This window comes from Sipha flava, unplaced genomic scaffold (assembly GCF_003268045.1).
Source record: "Sipha flava isolate LNK unplaced genomic scaffold, YSA_version1 134_pilon_pilon, whole genome shotgun sequence".
Lineage (NCBI taxonomy): Eukaryota > Metazoa > Arthropoda > Insecta > Hemiptera > Aphididae > Sipha > Sipha flava.
The window spans coordinates 627307-644603 of record NW_020271760.1 but is presented as its reverse complement, the minus strand read 5'-3'; the positions used below and the strand labels follow the sequence as shown (position 1 = coordinate 644603).

General features: G+C 31.3%; 1 protein-coding gene across 3 annotated transcripts; it reads right to left on the bottom strand.

Annotated features, from left to right (window-relative positions):
* Nucleotides 1-1779: 1779 nt before the first annotated feature.
* Nucleotides 1780-11825, bottom strand: LOC112679337. 3 transcript variants are annotated; one of them, XM_025549105.1, is made up of 4 exons: nucleotides 11645-11825; nucleotides 10340-10437; nucleotides 7250-7459; nucleotides 1780-2248 (listed from the first exon to the last, which is right to left on the bottom strand). In XM_025549105.1, the coding sequence occupies exons 3-4, from the start codon at nucleotides 7391-7393 to the stop codon at nucleotides 2009-2011; spliced, it is 384 nt and encodes a 127-aa protein (XP_025404890.1). In that variant the 5' UTR covers nucleotides 7394-7459; nucleotides 10340-10437; nucleotides 11645-11825; the 3' UTR covers nucleotides 1780-2008. The 3 variants fall into 3 exon arrangements, with proteins under 3 accessions (XP_025404890.1, XP_025404891.1, XP_025404889.1); XM_025549106.1 differs by lacking the exon at nucleotides 10340-10437 and adding an exon at nucleotides 9430-9685; XM_025549104.1 differs by lacking the exon at nucleotides 10340-10437.
* Nucleotides 11826-17297: the final 5472 nt, after the last annotated feature.

Here is a 17297-nt window from a genome sequence, read left to right as displayed (position 1 = left end):
AATAATAGTATAATTTTATAAATGCCAGTAATGCCAATCTTCTTTGTAAAACTTATTCAGGAGAGGTTAAAAATTAATGAAGGAAGAAATTTCAGGGAGGGTATGACTTCTTAACCTCCCCTCTGTGTGCGCCACTGAAACCATTACCCGCGCTCCATACCGAAAAAGGTGCACGCTCAACCGGTCATCATTCGAAACACACTTTTGGTCGGAAAACGCTTTTTTGAGACGAAGGATAAGCAGTACGGGGAACGTAAAAAAAAGAAAAAGAAACTTAATGATAACTTTACTTCATGCATTAATGATTTCGCAAACGAAGACGTTGTGAGACGTCACCGGCATAAAATTCAAACTTCGAAAACAATACGACTCGGAGCAGTGGCGTATACAGAAAAGATTTTCGAGAGAGCTACATGGACAGAGTTAAATTACCACTACTATCCAAGAATTACTAACAAGACACAGTAGAAAATTATCTACATTTCGTTTACAGAATGTCCCAAAACGATTTGACGTTGTACGCAAATTCTAAATAAATATAAAGCCACCGACTTGGACCCGCTATGCGTGCACACGGAAAACGGCAGCAAATGACCGATGACTAGGTTCAAAAACAACACGTACCTACTGAAACAATGTTATTCGATCTGCGAACGCCGCACGTGAGAACGGTGTTTTCCTGCATTCGTAAATCCGACCCGTCGGCTCGAACCCTATGTATTATTCAGACTTCGGACGTCGCTTTGTCCAATAAAAATAAGTTGAGCTGGTGGTAGGCGCGTAAATGCGAATCAATGTTGAAACACTGGTTCTTCTACGCTCTCGTAAACGCGTGTGAACGTTGCAAAACGAATAAATATTATATAACGCCGACGCACTCATGTTATTATAATATTATGTGCGCGTACATTTTCTCTGATGTGTTCTACGACGCGCGCCGCTCGTGCATTTGAACAATTATTTTACGAATAGCAAAACGAACTGTTAAGATTCCGAGTGAAACGAGATTTAATCGCGATAGATTTTTTTTATTTCTTTTATTTGTGTTTTCGATTTCAATCGGAAAGAGTGTTCCTCCGGTCATCCAACCAAATAAAAAGTTAAAAAGTGAGGAATAGGTTCTAGTTGGTACTTCTGGAAGGTTGATTTTTGAATTACCGAACAAACAAACTTCAAAAAAATATACATATGAACGAGGTTTTAAGTATTAAATTTTGACAATATGATAAAATCAGAAAAGTCCACTAAATATTGGTGGTAAATCAATTTTTCAAGTTTCTTGCGATAAAAATTAAAATAAGATTTTCTGACATTTTTATTTGATCCTGTTCTTATTACTATGATAAATTTGTGACAACCGTTTCAAATATATTAAACTCTATCGTTTGTGATCACTTAATTCATATATAAGTAAAAACCAAAGAAAAATGTTTTAAAAAGAAAAATATACTTATCAATTTTGTCTAGGAATAAAACCGTATACTTCACACTCTTCGTTTTCAGCCAAACCAATAGACGTAGGGTACATTGTGTGAACATAAATTTAAAAATTAACCATAATAAAATGTCGATGCTCATTGGTCACCTGAACGACAGTTAAATGTTCTCAATAGACACTTAATTTTTATTGTAATATGTCGTTGAATGTTTCTGTTGTTTTCAGAGACAACTTTGTTCAGCTTCAATCATTTGTTCTCGGATGCATCGAGTTTATTCTCGTGGCTGCTATTTTAAATATATATAACGAAAATAACTTTGATATACGACGAAAACGAACAATTACTTTTGATTTGAAACAATTATGATGAAATTATATTTATATGATGTTACAATGTTGGTCTTTTATTTACAATGTACACGCGCAATACGATACAATCGATTGGTTGTTTGCGATTTAAGAGAAAATCGTTATATATAATTTAATATAAAAATAAACAGTAAAAATAATGACAATAATAGTGAACGAAAAAAATTACTAAATAATGTCTTAGAGTTCAAACGGGTCGCATTAAGGCGTGGGCAAGAGTCCCGCGTTTTTCAGGATGATAAAGATTTTCTCTCTGGGGATTTTTTCCGTTTCCCTGTTGACGGCGTGCTGTTCGCCCGGACCGAACCAACTGTTCTGCGCTAAGGTTTCGGCTATCTTCGGGTTCTTGTAGAACGAGTTTTGCATGTGCGGCGGCAACAGGGCCTCCCTCTGGAACGCAGCCACTACAATTGGATTGGTCGGCTTATTGATGGCGTTGATCTGCGACAACACGAAATATTTATACAACTTGGTAACTGTCAACGGTGTTCAAAGTTAGTCAATCGTATCGCGATGCATAAATAATAATAAATTAACGAATAAATAAACGACAATATTATACCGAATACCACGTCGTGGGCGTAGTTGTGCTCACAGAGCGGAAAAATATCACATGGCTACTAACAGAGTAATTTATTCTGTTAATATAATTTTAAAATCGTCATGATAATAGTTTGTGGTGATTTTTTTTTTTTTTTTTGTTCCTCTGTAGTAATTCGCATCGTATAATTATTGTCATTCCAATTACATAATACTTACAAACGCTATTTATGTACATTCAAACATAGTACCTTAGGTCAATTAGGAACTTGAAATCGGTGGCCACAAGATTTATTATGTATTACCTATGCGAAACGATACAATTATCAATCTAATATGAAAAACTCATGGTTGAAAAACATTTGTTTTCAAATTCAATAACATTCATAATGCGCATTTTTCTCCTGTCCAAACGGAAATGTAATAAAGCTTGTAGAAGAAAAAATCCCCCGGGTAGGACATAATAATAATATATCCTTCTTCACAAAAGCACGTGCCTCTGTACAGATTCGTATTGTACTTACGACATATAATATTATTAATATTGTAAATATTGTAAAGGATTTTTCCACGAGGGACATTTCGTATCATTAAAAAACAGTAAATCATGTTATAATGCGTATGTTTACTCACATTACAATATTTACTATATGTAACAGAAAAAAAGCGAACATGATTTTGAAAAATAATGACCAAAATATTAATTGGTGCATATATTTAGGATTAGAAAATACCTTAATTTATTATGAAATAAAAATGGTTCCTATTTAATTTATTGTTGCAATAATCGATATTGTTCTTAAAAATATTGGAACAAATGTATGAATAATTCCTAAATTAAAAAGCGCATTGTACGTACACGTATTATGTTGCGCTGTTGAAAACGAGAATAAATATAAAATATAAAAATCCACTATTTTATCATAATAATTCCGTACGCGTTATTCTGAGAAATCCAATAGTTTTTTTATTCAATCCCGTGTGTATGAACAGTGTTTTTATTTATTTTTAATACTTAACGGTTCATTTGTGATTTTCATTTGATGATTAAAATGAGGATTTAGAATTGCCTTCATTATATTCCAAGGAAACTAAGTATATTAACGTATTAACGCATTTTCACCGTCAACCTCTGACACGGCCATCAAAAATGTATGCTCAAGTAACCATGAATGAAAAATGAAATATTAATAATAGCCAAAAATTCAATAAAAACAGAAACTTTATTTATTTTCAAGTATACCTATATAATATATATATATAATAAATTTTTCGTTCATATTTTTATGGTTTAACGATAACGAAAACGATTATTTTTTAAGTTCTAATAGTTTGTAAATGTAAAGCCGAGGAAACGTTCAAAATAAGATTACATATTTTATAGTGACTAATGGGATTTTCGATACAGTCGAAGGAATAAGAATTGTGTACCTATTGTAAAAATTATCGTTATTTTCATTCGTACGTCATTCACGGAGAAATAATAATATTCATTAAGAAATTTAAATTTTTAGTTCGTAGCAGACGGTTGCTGGCTACAACGAGAGCGGATTATTATAAATGTTAAAAAAAAAATCCGAAAGTTAATTAAACTTTAAATTTTATTGAAATGAAAAAATTGTCTATATCATTTTAATTAATGTTACTCGCAGTGCGGGAATTATTAAACTCAACCCGCTCATGTAAAGATTTCACTATTAGTTTAAAAAGTTTGTATCACAGTAACGTAGTAAGTTTATAATACACTGATGAATTATACTGCCATTTTACACATAAATATTCGTGTTTAGTATGTTAGGAGTAGGGATGACAACATTTTTCCCAACCTTGATTCATTAATAACCGATATATAGAAATGCTAAATATTGATATATGAATACGATAGGTCATTTCATAAAATATCAATAATTCGATATTTCTCAAAAAAGATTTTAGTTTCATTTTTGAACCATAGATAATATTATTGAAGTGAAAAATTCTAATATCCTCTACCCTATGAAGGTCTAGCGTAATATCAAAGAACTAAAATACCATTTAATATCAGTACAAAATGAATCACTGAAATTGTGTGCTTACATAAACAGAACATTGTAATTGATTTGACTCAATTGTTAATTTAAAACTTTTGAGTACTATATCCTCATCTAATACTTAACCAGTATGACCATTAACTTTACTCTCTATCATAATTTCTATTTTTTTTATTTAAAATAGAGTTTTAACCAAAAATATTGATATCACGATATTATAGAAAGGGTAATATTTATATATCGTTGACATCCCTAGTTAGGAAATATTTTCTGCAGTCGAATGAAATCAAAAAACGCTATAAAAATGAATTTGTTTATTTAAATTCTATAGCTAAATGAGTTAATATTTATGGAAAAAAACAAATTCATGCAGCAAAATAAAAATTGTTCTCGTGGGTGAAAATCGAGTTCTAGAAAGAATCGAAAAAAATCCAAAACATTTTTAAATACACTCTCCATGCCATATTTATTGAGGGTAGAGTAAGAGCAACAAATGTCCTGTTTCTTCGAATAGCAGATTTGAAGAAGGTAACTAATTTTTATATTTTTAATTTTTTAATCTTACCATGACTTAATTTTTTTCGCCCCTAGGTATTAAATTCTTAAGTACTCAATATTTCTTTTTGCAAGTTTTTCACCATACTAATATTGCATAATAACATAATATAAAATTGTAATCTAAGCAAATACTTAATAAAACCTCAGACGCGTTTAACGCTTGAAGCGGCATTCGCTTGGTTTAAGTGACTCTGGTTAAGAAAATAAGCTACCCTATTGTAGGTATAAATTATAGCATTCGAATTTGAACGTGAATTAATATTCACGTGATCATGGAAAAATATAGAATAAACTTGATTTAATAGTAATAAAAAATTGTTTTTATACGTTTATCACCAATATGACGTTTGATTTATTAAAAAAAAAAAATGTTATTACATAAAAAACATTGAAGGGAATATGGAAATATAATTAATTTAAAAGTATATTCTCCCATATGTTGTTACCGAGACATTTGGAGATGCGTAGAATTCCAGCAGCAGCGTTACATTTGCTTCTATTTGTATCACATTTTTTGACACAAAAGCGCAGCAGGTCTTATCCACGGCCCTCTAAACCGAAATACCATCTAACTATTTCTATTGGTGACAACTGAACTATTTTCAATACATCAAAATCGATAAAAATATTATCATAATATCTCGACCAGTGGTTCTTAAACTGTGTGGCCACATGGTGATAGAACGGAAATTAAGAATTCGATATTTAACTCGTATATTAATTTAAAAACACTAATAAATTTGTATTAATAAATAAATAATAATTTTATTTTAGTATTTTACTGCATTTTTATTTAAAATAAATGTATTTAATTATGTAAAGTTTGTATGGTTCTATTTTTAATCATTAACGGCCGTGACTGATTGATAATATACTCAAGTAATTCGTGAAAAAAAAAAAGTTAAGAACCTGTGATCTAGACGTCGAAATGAACTTGTACATATGATGTTTGTGTATCATATGAATCAGTTTCAATGTTATAAATGACCGAATGTTGTACGGCAACAGCTAGTTTGCATTCGAAATTAATATTTATAATAATTTACAATGCCCAAACGATCCGTCGGTGGATGTACGCAACGACTGAGCAATGTTTACAATCTATATGGTGTTTTCTCGGACTGTAACACATACTCTATGCGCAAGCAGTCCTGTAGGGGAGGGGACAGTACTGGCGTTAGGGACGGGTCAGGTTGGGCCATGAACTTACCACTGGCCTAACCTTAGACACAATAAAAGAATTATTTTTTTATAAGTAGAATTATTCTAAAGTAGTTTCGTCATACTGTAATCATTTAAAATTTTTAAGTTTAGTTGTTAGCTCATATCAATTATAATTATTATTTTTTTTCCTGAAATCTCAATTTTTATGACTCTGCCTTATAAATTTTTGCCTCCTATTAGCCTTGCCTCAAAAAAATCCTGGCAACGCCACTGGAAAAGATGACCCTCACGTGGGTTGATTGTTGGAACCGAATTCGTTTCCGAGATAAAACTCCCTCATGTCAAATTGATTCCCGTTTGAATTTGTATTATAATCCATTACTAGAATTGTTTTGGTGCCTATTTTTCACATTTAGATGGTCAATTACACTTTTTCCTTTACATTTTAACAGGTTTAGGACTGTCAACTTAAAAAAGTAAAGTAGATATGGTTAAAAATGTTGATGCGACCGTTGATGTGAAATTCAACCAATCATCACTTACATGAAATATAAATAAAAAAAAACTATTATATAATATTATTACTAAATTATTATTAACAAACGGAATTTAAAATTTAAAGTTGTTGAGACAAATTCTCTTGAAATATTTTATTCGTGTAAGTATTCATTAATATACATCCATCATACAGCTTTCCGAGGGGTGGTTTTTTTTTTCTGGTAAGTTTCCTTGCATTACTATTGCAAAACTTAATATAATTCAATGTTTGAGCATTCTTTAAAGTCTCCATAAAGTAAAATATATTACGATGGGCCCTTATAAATTTTTTATTTAGCTTCAAATGAGATCATTTTCAAAACAATTTGTCGTCTTATCTTGTCGAATATTCAAATATTTAATCTTTTGTCGTTAAGTATTAACCTCTGAAGTGATAGTCCTGAGTCTATGAAAATTAACACGTACTTGGCCATTTAAATGTAAAAAGTAAGCACCAACACAGGGTAACCACACAAATTTAAACGAGGACCAATTCAGCTTACCTTTATAAAATATAATTTTTAAACGAGAACCGATTCGGTTACTTCTGCGCAAACGACGTTTCTCGTCGCCTAATAACGGTGAACGGGCGTACGACAACGGTCGAACTTACCGAAGGTTCGATGGCATTGTTCTGCTGTGCCGGTTGTACGAAAACCTGTTGGGCGGGCGGCAACAGGGACAGCGACAATTGCTGAGGACGGGCCGACGTACACGCGACCAGTGCGATCGCCGAGTACAGAAGTTTGATATACATGCTGCGTTGACGGGCGCCGTGCAAGAATTTATCTATATGTCCCTATGAACCTCGTTCTCCGTACGTCTGCGAATCAGAAAATTATGTTTAAAACCACACGTCCGACGTACATTTTAAACAACAACGGCGTACAATGCATTTTTTTTTTTTTTTTTATAGAATTTTCACCTAGCGACAAACTATTTTTTCTAAATCATACTCGTAATAAATGCACAACAATACGACGGTAGTGTTTCACGTTCCCTCCACACAGTTATTAAAAATAAATCGTGATGCTGGTAGAAAACGTAAACAACGATATTATATTCTGTCGTATGAGTACATGAATAAAAAAGAAAAATCTTCTTTTGACTATTAATTGTATTCCGCCCAGTATTTCGAAATACTATCAACTGGGTGACAACATATTCACTGGATGAAATTTGTGTAACCCAGTTGACTAGTTTAAAAAATACACTGCCGTTGTGAATCATATTTTATTTCACAAATTACCACCAGACGTGGTTCCCTTGGGGAGGATTTTTTTTTTATATATATATACAATAGAGCACGAGGATCGTCCAAATTCGGAAATCCTACAGTCGTCCTTCCGGCAGCCATCAACTACGATGAAATATCATTATTATTATTATTAAAATGTCGATCGCCGTCTTAAGTATTTCGAAATAAAAAAAAAAAACAACTACGCTGTTATAGTAACGGCTGTGATTCGGATGCAGAGGAGAAGACTAGTTGAAGATGAATAATGTTCCGACCTCGAGTATAGATATGTCCCCGCTCCCATTCCACAATAGTAAGTCATGAATGGTACTTAGATAACCTTACTTACAAATTCTATAGTTATTTCAAAGTTTCCTATAAGACTTACAAATTTATAAATATTATACTCATATACATATATATATATATATTATACAATGAGTAATAAAGCATTTTGTTTATCAACATATTAAATTTTAAATATTTTTAAACGCCATTCACAAAATGTTTTTTTGCGTTCGCCACTGTTGAGATATCAAAATTTTCCAATTCCGGAGCCATCGCTTAGATCCTACAGAAATGACCATTCTTCCAAAAAAGTCAATACAAAATGACTTTTCTGGTCGATTTTCATATTGCTCTATTGAATCCACTCTGTTCGATAACGTTACAAGATGATTTTTTTTAATTTCTCGTTCCGGAGCCGTGCCATCAACGTGATTCCATGATAAACGAGCAGATGATGGAGAGTTTCATCACGTAGAATGGAATTCGTTTATTCGTTTCGCGGTCGCAAACGGCATCGTGTTACCTATTTTTGTTATCGCAATGTACAACTGTACGCGTCGACTAGACGTTTTGACAGATTCAATACCTACACGCTAGGTATCCAACCTAACGTCAATTGGCTGCGATCATGCGACGAAGTCAATGAGTATAACGACAGCAAATCACTATTCGCTTTTCACGGACTGAACTCATTCCGTAATCAATTCAGCCTTTCCGGTCGGACCGTCGTTGGGTGCTGGATTTACGTACCGTTCAACAAAGTCGACCGCGGGAAAATATTCAAAATGCCTAGCCATCGGACGTTAGTCGTACCACGAAAATCTACACAAATCGTTTTTATTGTCACATCTGAATATATTAGCATGTTTAGACACAAAAATAGATACATACGTTTCAATGCAGAACGTAAACTTTAGACTTTCGACTAAATGCACGATACCAGAAAAACAGAATTGGAATTGAATAGTACACGGTTTATACGTTCAAAAATCAATCGGCGAAACAAAGGTTTTACGTTTAGTTTCCTATAATTATCTGAATAATAATAGTAATGTCCGTAATAAATAATAATTTTAAAAAATGATTTGTCGACTGCAAATGTGTAGGAACAACCTAAAAAAATTCGTTTTTCATCATGCCAATGATTGAAATCATTTTCAGTCCTATAAACCTATAAGCAAAAAGGGAAATGAGTTCTTTAAAAAAAAAATTTATTTTATTCTTCAACCATCGCTTGTTGATTATTTGAATCGTAGTTCAGAACTTACAACTCGACCGTCCCCCGTTTTCGACACAGGGGGTCGTGGTCGCCTTAAGTCTCAACCGTTCGGTGCATCACTATCACGGCCACTTCGATACGAATACCCTGTTTGTAATCTGTATCTTAAGGTAGAAGTCCTCGTCGTTTTCCTCTGATCGTTGACAGCCGATGACGATTACTGTTGGTCGACGATCCCTCGGTCCAACATCAGTATTGTCATTGGAAGGCATGTAAAACGCTCTTCGTACACCACCGTTGTCGCGCTGTAACCGCGTGGTCATTGATCAACACGTGCCGATCATAACAATACGATGGTACGGGTTTTTTTTTTTTAGTTTAAATTTTTCATTTAACGAGATCGATGGCTTTCGGCCATTCGTTTCAAATACACATCCCTCAATAAAATCGGTCGATTGAGATCATTTGAGTGTTTTTTAAATTATTGTGTTACGCAACGATGTAGATCACTACGAATAAAAAAATGTTCTGGACGAAACATTATTTTCACTACTTTTTTCGAGTAATACATACTGGTCGCTTATAAAAAAATTATCGATATGTATAAGCTAATGCACTTGAATGCACTTTACGTAAACCTCTAGTCTAAGCAAAAAATATTAATCATTTCATCGAAGGAAAATAATAACGTTATGATAAATCAAAAAAACAAATGTAAATTTTTAATAGAAATAAGAGACAATCGTAGAAAAAATATAATGTGTCCGTGTGATTTGAAAAAATTAAAGCGATTTTAGTTTGTCTAGAAGCATAACAAGTGTAATCATTAGTTTTTTATGAAAATATAGATATCCTTTATTTGTGATTGTTACACGTAATACCATTGTCAGTGCATCTAGTTGTTAAATTGAAATTATAATATTAAAATCGTGTAAACGTATAACTAATTGTACTCGTACCGGTAAACTATTTGATGAATCTACGTAGGCCAATGGTTTGGATGTAGGTGCTAATGAGAATCCGTAATCGAACGCGAAAAAATGATTTTCTGAATGAACTGAACCAAAACAAAAAAAAAAACAGAAAGTAGGTAGGTAATTACTCATTAAGACATGCATCGATTCATCATCAGTTTCCTGTTAAACAACCGGTTTTTTTTTTCATTCGATAATCCTATGGTATATGGGCTCTTCTGTATAACAAAGCGGTTTACGTAACAATGTGTTGCTCCGTAATTTTTTGGCTATCTAAAGTAATTTTTTGGCGATCTAAGATTAAAAAAATGAAATAAAATGAAATAAATATGATAATTTGTTTATTTTAGTATTTAGGAGGGAGAGGGAAATGTTTGACCTTGTAGAAAAATATTTAAAGTAGAATGAACATGAATAATAGTAACCTATTCGTATATTTCATTTGGTCCCGTTACAAATTATATTTTAAATACCATCCAAGATAGGTCTAAATGCCCGAAATTTATCTAAAACGTAATATTTCATTTGTCGCATGCAAATTCGTCTTATATCGTTATAGCTACTGTAAATCAATTAATTTGTAATAGTTTTCAATCAGGTTTAAAACCGCTTGTTCTAAACCGTAGGAAATGAATTACGTGTATTTAATTACTGCTTTATTAATAATTAGTAGTGCGTACGATGTGATAACAATCGTGGTTATGTGAAAACAAAACTTAATAGAGTGATGAGCTCAAATAGGAGAAAAAAAATTACATATATTTGCAATGTTTTTCTATTGAAAATTCATCTGGCCTTAGGCGTTTTTGATTTGACTATAATTTATAGTGAAGTAATGAAACTGAATATCTATTTTTAGTCGACGAAAAAAAAAATAAAATAAAAATAAGAAGCAACTCCTTTATGAAAATACTTTATATAAATTATAATCGTCTAAACAATTTCTAAAAATTAAAACTTGCTCAAAACAATGTACCGTTGGGTTTTCATTCTTTCGCCAAAAAGAATTTTTCGACTTGAGCTAACAAAGTTTGATACTTCGAATTGGTGGCCATGCATTATTAACTAATATTTATCTGCCAAATATTTTCATTGGGAATATTAATTTATTTTATATGTAAATGTATTGTTTTAAAATTTTTATTTTTAACATCATCATTATCAATTCATGGAATAGTATTCCTATCGACGAAATGATTGTGCTTCATTGCGCTGTAATCGTATGCACATGCATCGGTTATTATACCTCCTCCCCCGGGATACGGTGAAATATATAAAACAAAAACTTACAGACGAATTTGAAAGCTGCCGGGAAACTTGCACGACGGTTGACTGTGGAGACTTATTTTGAGACGAAAAGCACGATAACGCGGCACGCGAAATGATAATGCGGCACTCGGCGCTCGGCACTCGGTCGAATGAAAAATACTTTCACTGTCGAAGGTCTGAGTCGTTTTGCCAGGAACTGCTGAGTGCGACGCCGAACCTTCGTCCTACTTTCCACCGCACAAGGCAGCTACCTATATTACCACCACTGACAAAGATACAACTGCGAACGCAGATTCGTGACAATGTGTGTTGAGCAACAGCCGATTCGATGGAGCCGCACGTGCGTCGTTATCAGTCTTCGCAGCGGCATATGAACGTACTACCATAGCTTCACTTAGTACAATTAAAAAAGGGTGACTCTGTTTACATTAAAGAAAACAACGTCCCCAAGACTTGTCAAGCATTATTATTATAACGTAATAATAGTAGGGAGACGCTAAAATTTCTGAAAATTAGTTGGGGTACTTCGTCTACCTGCGTCCCCCCACAGGTCAAGCACTGCGTACTACTGATCGTTCATTTAACCCAGCGTTTCTTGACATCTTTTATTCCACCCTCCCCTCATCATGTACATCTTAATGATCCCCTCATGCTGTACATCTTAAAAAGCCTCACGACCCTCCCCCACTCACCCCAGTGCAAAATCATCCAAATCAATTTGAAACCAAAACACGAACGTTTTTTGTTTGGTTTTAATGGAAAAATCATTATTATTTTTCCCTCATTTATGTAAATGATTTTAAAAAAAAATGTTATTCCGTGATGACTGCTCGACGAGTGTTCGTGCTTGCCCAACAATTCGTTTACACCTTCATCTTCCCTTTAGGTCGGGAAACACTGATCTTTTTCAATTACAATAAATAATACATTACAACGACTTTCGTATGATCTAATTACGCATCAACGTTAGCGGTACAGTCGAACCTTTATCGAACCAACTCAACGGTTGCGTGATAATACTTCGTGAAATAGAAATATCGTTAAAAAAAAAAGTGGGTACAAATTGCATCTTTTAAAAAACTCGTCCTTACCTTATAAAATTTATGCAAATAATAATTATTAACTATTATACATATTAATATGAGTACGTAAAGTCAATCAAAACCCAAAAATAATTTTTTTTAATAATATTGTACAGCAACAAATAATGTTAATAATACAATATGTTCGTATAGATCCATTATGCGCATATGTGCTCATATCATAACTCGTTAAATACTTTTTCCTCCTAGATTATTAAGATTGTGTACTCTGGACATAACAAATGCTATAATATTTATTTTAATAAAAATTATACTAAGTATCTATGTTAAAATCGTTGTCATTGAAAAAGTGACCATGCGCATTTTTTTCAAATTAAGCTTCAAAGAAAAGAAATCATAAAAAAAAATTCATATTCGCTGTTTGAAAAATTTTTGAACTCAATAAAAATTGATGAAAAATATGTATTCTTCAAAGGTATTTAATACTAAAATTGGTACTCCTGAAAACCATAAAAAAAAAAACCACGCCCTAGTCAGTTTTTACACGTCGATGACGAAATAGACGTTTTTTCCGTCAAGCAAAAACGTTTTCTGATGAAAATTTCACATGTGATGAATAAGTTCACTAAAAGTTGAATAGTGTGGATAAGGATATTGATTTTGCAATAAATAAAATGCATTTATTTTCGATGTCTAGAAATATATGTTTGAACATTAATAATATTTCCCTTTACATTTGCGTATGGATAGTGAATCGATTAGCAATTTTGCAGACACTTTGAACACGTTTAAGTTGTAAATTCCCTCCCGCCGTTATAATATAGACATAGGGTAACAGTATGGATATTAAATGTAATAACGATAAAAATATTCAATTTGTCTGGTGTACTCTATTATATTATGCATAATGCAAAGAACGAAAAATAAAACTACCGAAAAAAAAACCTTATTTCTGTAATAAATTCATGAATCCGCATATCACATAGCTTTATTGAAATATTTAAATCATTTTTCACTAGAAGAATTTCAAATATAAAATCATATTCACATATACTTATGTATATTCACTGATATTATCTATAAATCGATTACGAAACATAATAAATGTATAGGATTTATGTTGACCTACTAAATTAAATTTATAAACGTAATTTATGTTACGTATATAATTACAGAAATAATATATACCTATAAAAATATATACTAAAAGCCATACAATTTGATTTTTGAACATAAAGTTCACCATTTATACTTTGATAAAATTTTTTCTTTCAGTGATTCAATGTCTAGATAATGTAATTAAAATTTGCTAAAAATATTATTAGTATGTTAAAAAATGTACGCGCCAGACAAATATGGTTGTAATCATGTATTTTTCAACGTAACACTCCAATAATTAGACTAACCAAGCAATATCGGTGAGAGAATTGCAATTTTGTGCTACTGTCTTCAGTAATGTTACATCATTCACTCGTAGGCATTTAAATCTACTAACTTCTACATTCAAAAAAGAACAAAGAAGTCCTATTGAAAGAAGAAGTGGATCAAAACTTAATCAAAAATCAGAAGAAGTCACTGAAAGTATTAAAGCGTTTATTATGAAAATGAATTGTCGAAAAAGTCACTATGCTAGGAATGATACCGGAAGGAATTATTTACCACCTGAAATGTCTGTAAAATGTTTGTGGGAGCATTGGAAGGAAAAAAGAATTAAAAATGAAAAACACGTGGCTTCAATTTATAAGTTTCATCATGTGTTTACAAGCAATTTTAATTTGAGTTTTGCCACCCTTGACAGGATTTTTGTAGCAATTGCACAGAGTTAATTACTAAGACTAAATTAGAAAAAGATAAGGAAGCAAAAGCATACTTAAAACGAGAACTTTACAACCATAAAGAAAACGCGAAAAAATTTATAAAATTATGTCCGATGTTAAACCAGGGTCTATTCATGTCAGTTTTGACATGATGCAAAACCATACCGCTACCTAAACTATCTGTTACAAACACATTTTACAGTCGTCAAGTTTGACTGTATAATCTAACATTTGTAATAAATTCTGAACAATATCAATCTCCTGACAACTGTTATTTATATACATGGCTAGAAAATGAAAGTGGAAGAGGACTCAACGAAATTTTTTCAGCTTTATTAAATTTTCTAGAAAAATTAGAAGAACGTCTAAAACAAAATCTAAATCCACCAACTACATTAAATTTATTCTCGGATTCATGTTCAGAACAAAATAAAAATCAGTTTCTAGTTGCTGTATTATTATACTATATAAATTGCAGACAAACAGTTTTTCAAGAAATTAATCATATTTTCCTAGTAAGAGGGCATAGTTATATCCCCTCTTGATCAGGTTTTTGGTAGAATAGAAAAATGCCTTCGCAATAAAGAAAACATGATCTGTCCTACTGAGTACTACAGAGTTTTTGAGAAATTCACTAAAGTCCACATATTTAATAAAGATTTCTTTATTTATGACTTCAAAAAAATATGCAAGAATTTATTAAAACCAATCTCTTTAAAAACTACCGAACAAAAAATATTTATATACCAAAAGAGCAAAAACACTGTGGGTCTGTCAAGCGCTTGCAATGGTGTTCCTGATTTTACAAGGATTCTTAACGCAATGCAAATTTAAAAAATCTCAATTTATTGTGTTCAAAATATTATAAATATTACATTAAATTTTATATTATCCAAAAGGTCTACAAATGGCAAAAGCACATTTTGAAGAAATCAAATTTATATTATTCAAAACGTTCTATTTCTTTGGAGTGTAATTCAGAACGTTCTATTACTGATGATAGCACGTTTTGAATCAATTAACATTTTTAAATGTTAGAAAAGTATGTAAAAAATTTAAAATAAAGTAATTTTGATGTTACCAATCTTTTTAAAAAAATATTTTATAAATGGCACCATTTATTTTTGAATTCAACAGTCATTCATATTTGAAGTTTTTTTAATTTTACCAAAATTTGACTTTTTTGGTAATAGCACATTTTGGAATGTCACGCTTCAATTATTGTAATATTATATGAAAAAACCTGCCACCCGAAGACACCAAAGGACTTTCTGGTGGTGCATAACACAGGCATTCACTTAATAATTTAAAAAAGTTTTAAATTTAATAGTTAAATAGTTTCAAAATAGATTTCATCAAATCAACAAAAGTGCCGATGGCACATAGGTAAGAGTGAGTGGTATACACAAGCCCCACGAGTACGTGTGGCCTACGAAATTTTACGACACACCGTATGTTCCACGGCTTACAATATTATATAATTGTTATTAACTGTAGAAAAATATTTAGTTAATAGTTTATAATTGAGTGTAAGATAATTTAATGAAATTAATATAAATAATTTTTTTTTTTTAAATAGTTGCATGATAAAGATTACATTTTTGGTATTTTTATTTATTCCTTTTTTTTTAGACTTTTATCGAAACGGTAAATGTGCTATGGCTGATAAAACAATATAATTTTTCTACTTCTGTGATTTCATTTTTTCAAAAATAAATGTACACCAACAGTTTGATGCACAGTTAATAGCTAATATTTTCATCATACGATCATTATACTATAAATTATGATATCTCGTAAATATGTAATATAATACAACTGTTTATGTTAAAATCCAACACAATGACGATGAAATATTGCAGTTTTTTCTTGCAAAACAATACAAAATAATATTGTCCTGGAGTTTTTATGGACACAATTAAAGTTTATGATCGAGTATATGAAGGGAATGCCTACTTTTATCTATGACTTAATTTTTCTTGGCAATTATTTAATAACTTGTTTGAAACCCGTCAATTCCCGCTCATTTTGTGTGAATTTCGAGCTATAAATTACAAAACTACTTATTTCTTTTGGAATAAATATATACGAGTAATCATGCTGAATGAAGCATAACTTTTGGTTTCGTTTTTATACGGGAAAATTGTTGAGTGAATTGAAAAATAAACTTTTTTAAATACCATGTGAATTCAATTACTTGTTTAAAAAGTTATTCCGAAATAACTATGGTAATAAAGTTTTTTCAACCGATGCAACTACGTGTTTACTTGTGTAATTGTTAATAATTTTACTACAACACACACAGATTCAACTTTTAATAGCTACAGAATTAATAACTATTTTCCCGTTTTACTATATTTCATCACATTATGAAAAATGTAAAACATGTTCCGTACTATACTTTAAAATACCGATTTCTCTCATTAATAAAATATGACAGATATTTTGATACAAACAAAAATAAAATTATGTTATACATACACGATAACCAATCATATATCATAATATCGCTGCTGCAATTAGAAATTAGAAATTGCGTAAGCTATTAATTTCACCTAAAATAATACAACAGTACATATGTTACGGGCAAAGCAAAAATTCGGGCATAGTGCACCGTGCCCGATTATTTAAGACAACACCCAATTTTCAAAGGCAAATTATGAATAATTTTACATTATATGAATATTGTATACAATTATATTAAGTCACTATTAGTTAAATATTAAAAATATAAATATTAAATACATCGTCTTGCTGGACATTTGATTAAAACTTGAAATAAAGACCTTGAATATTAGTATCGATTGTAATTAA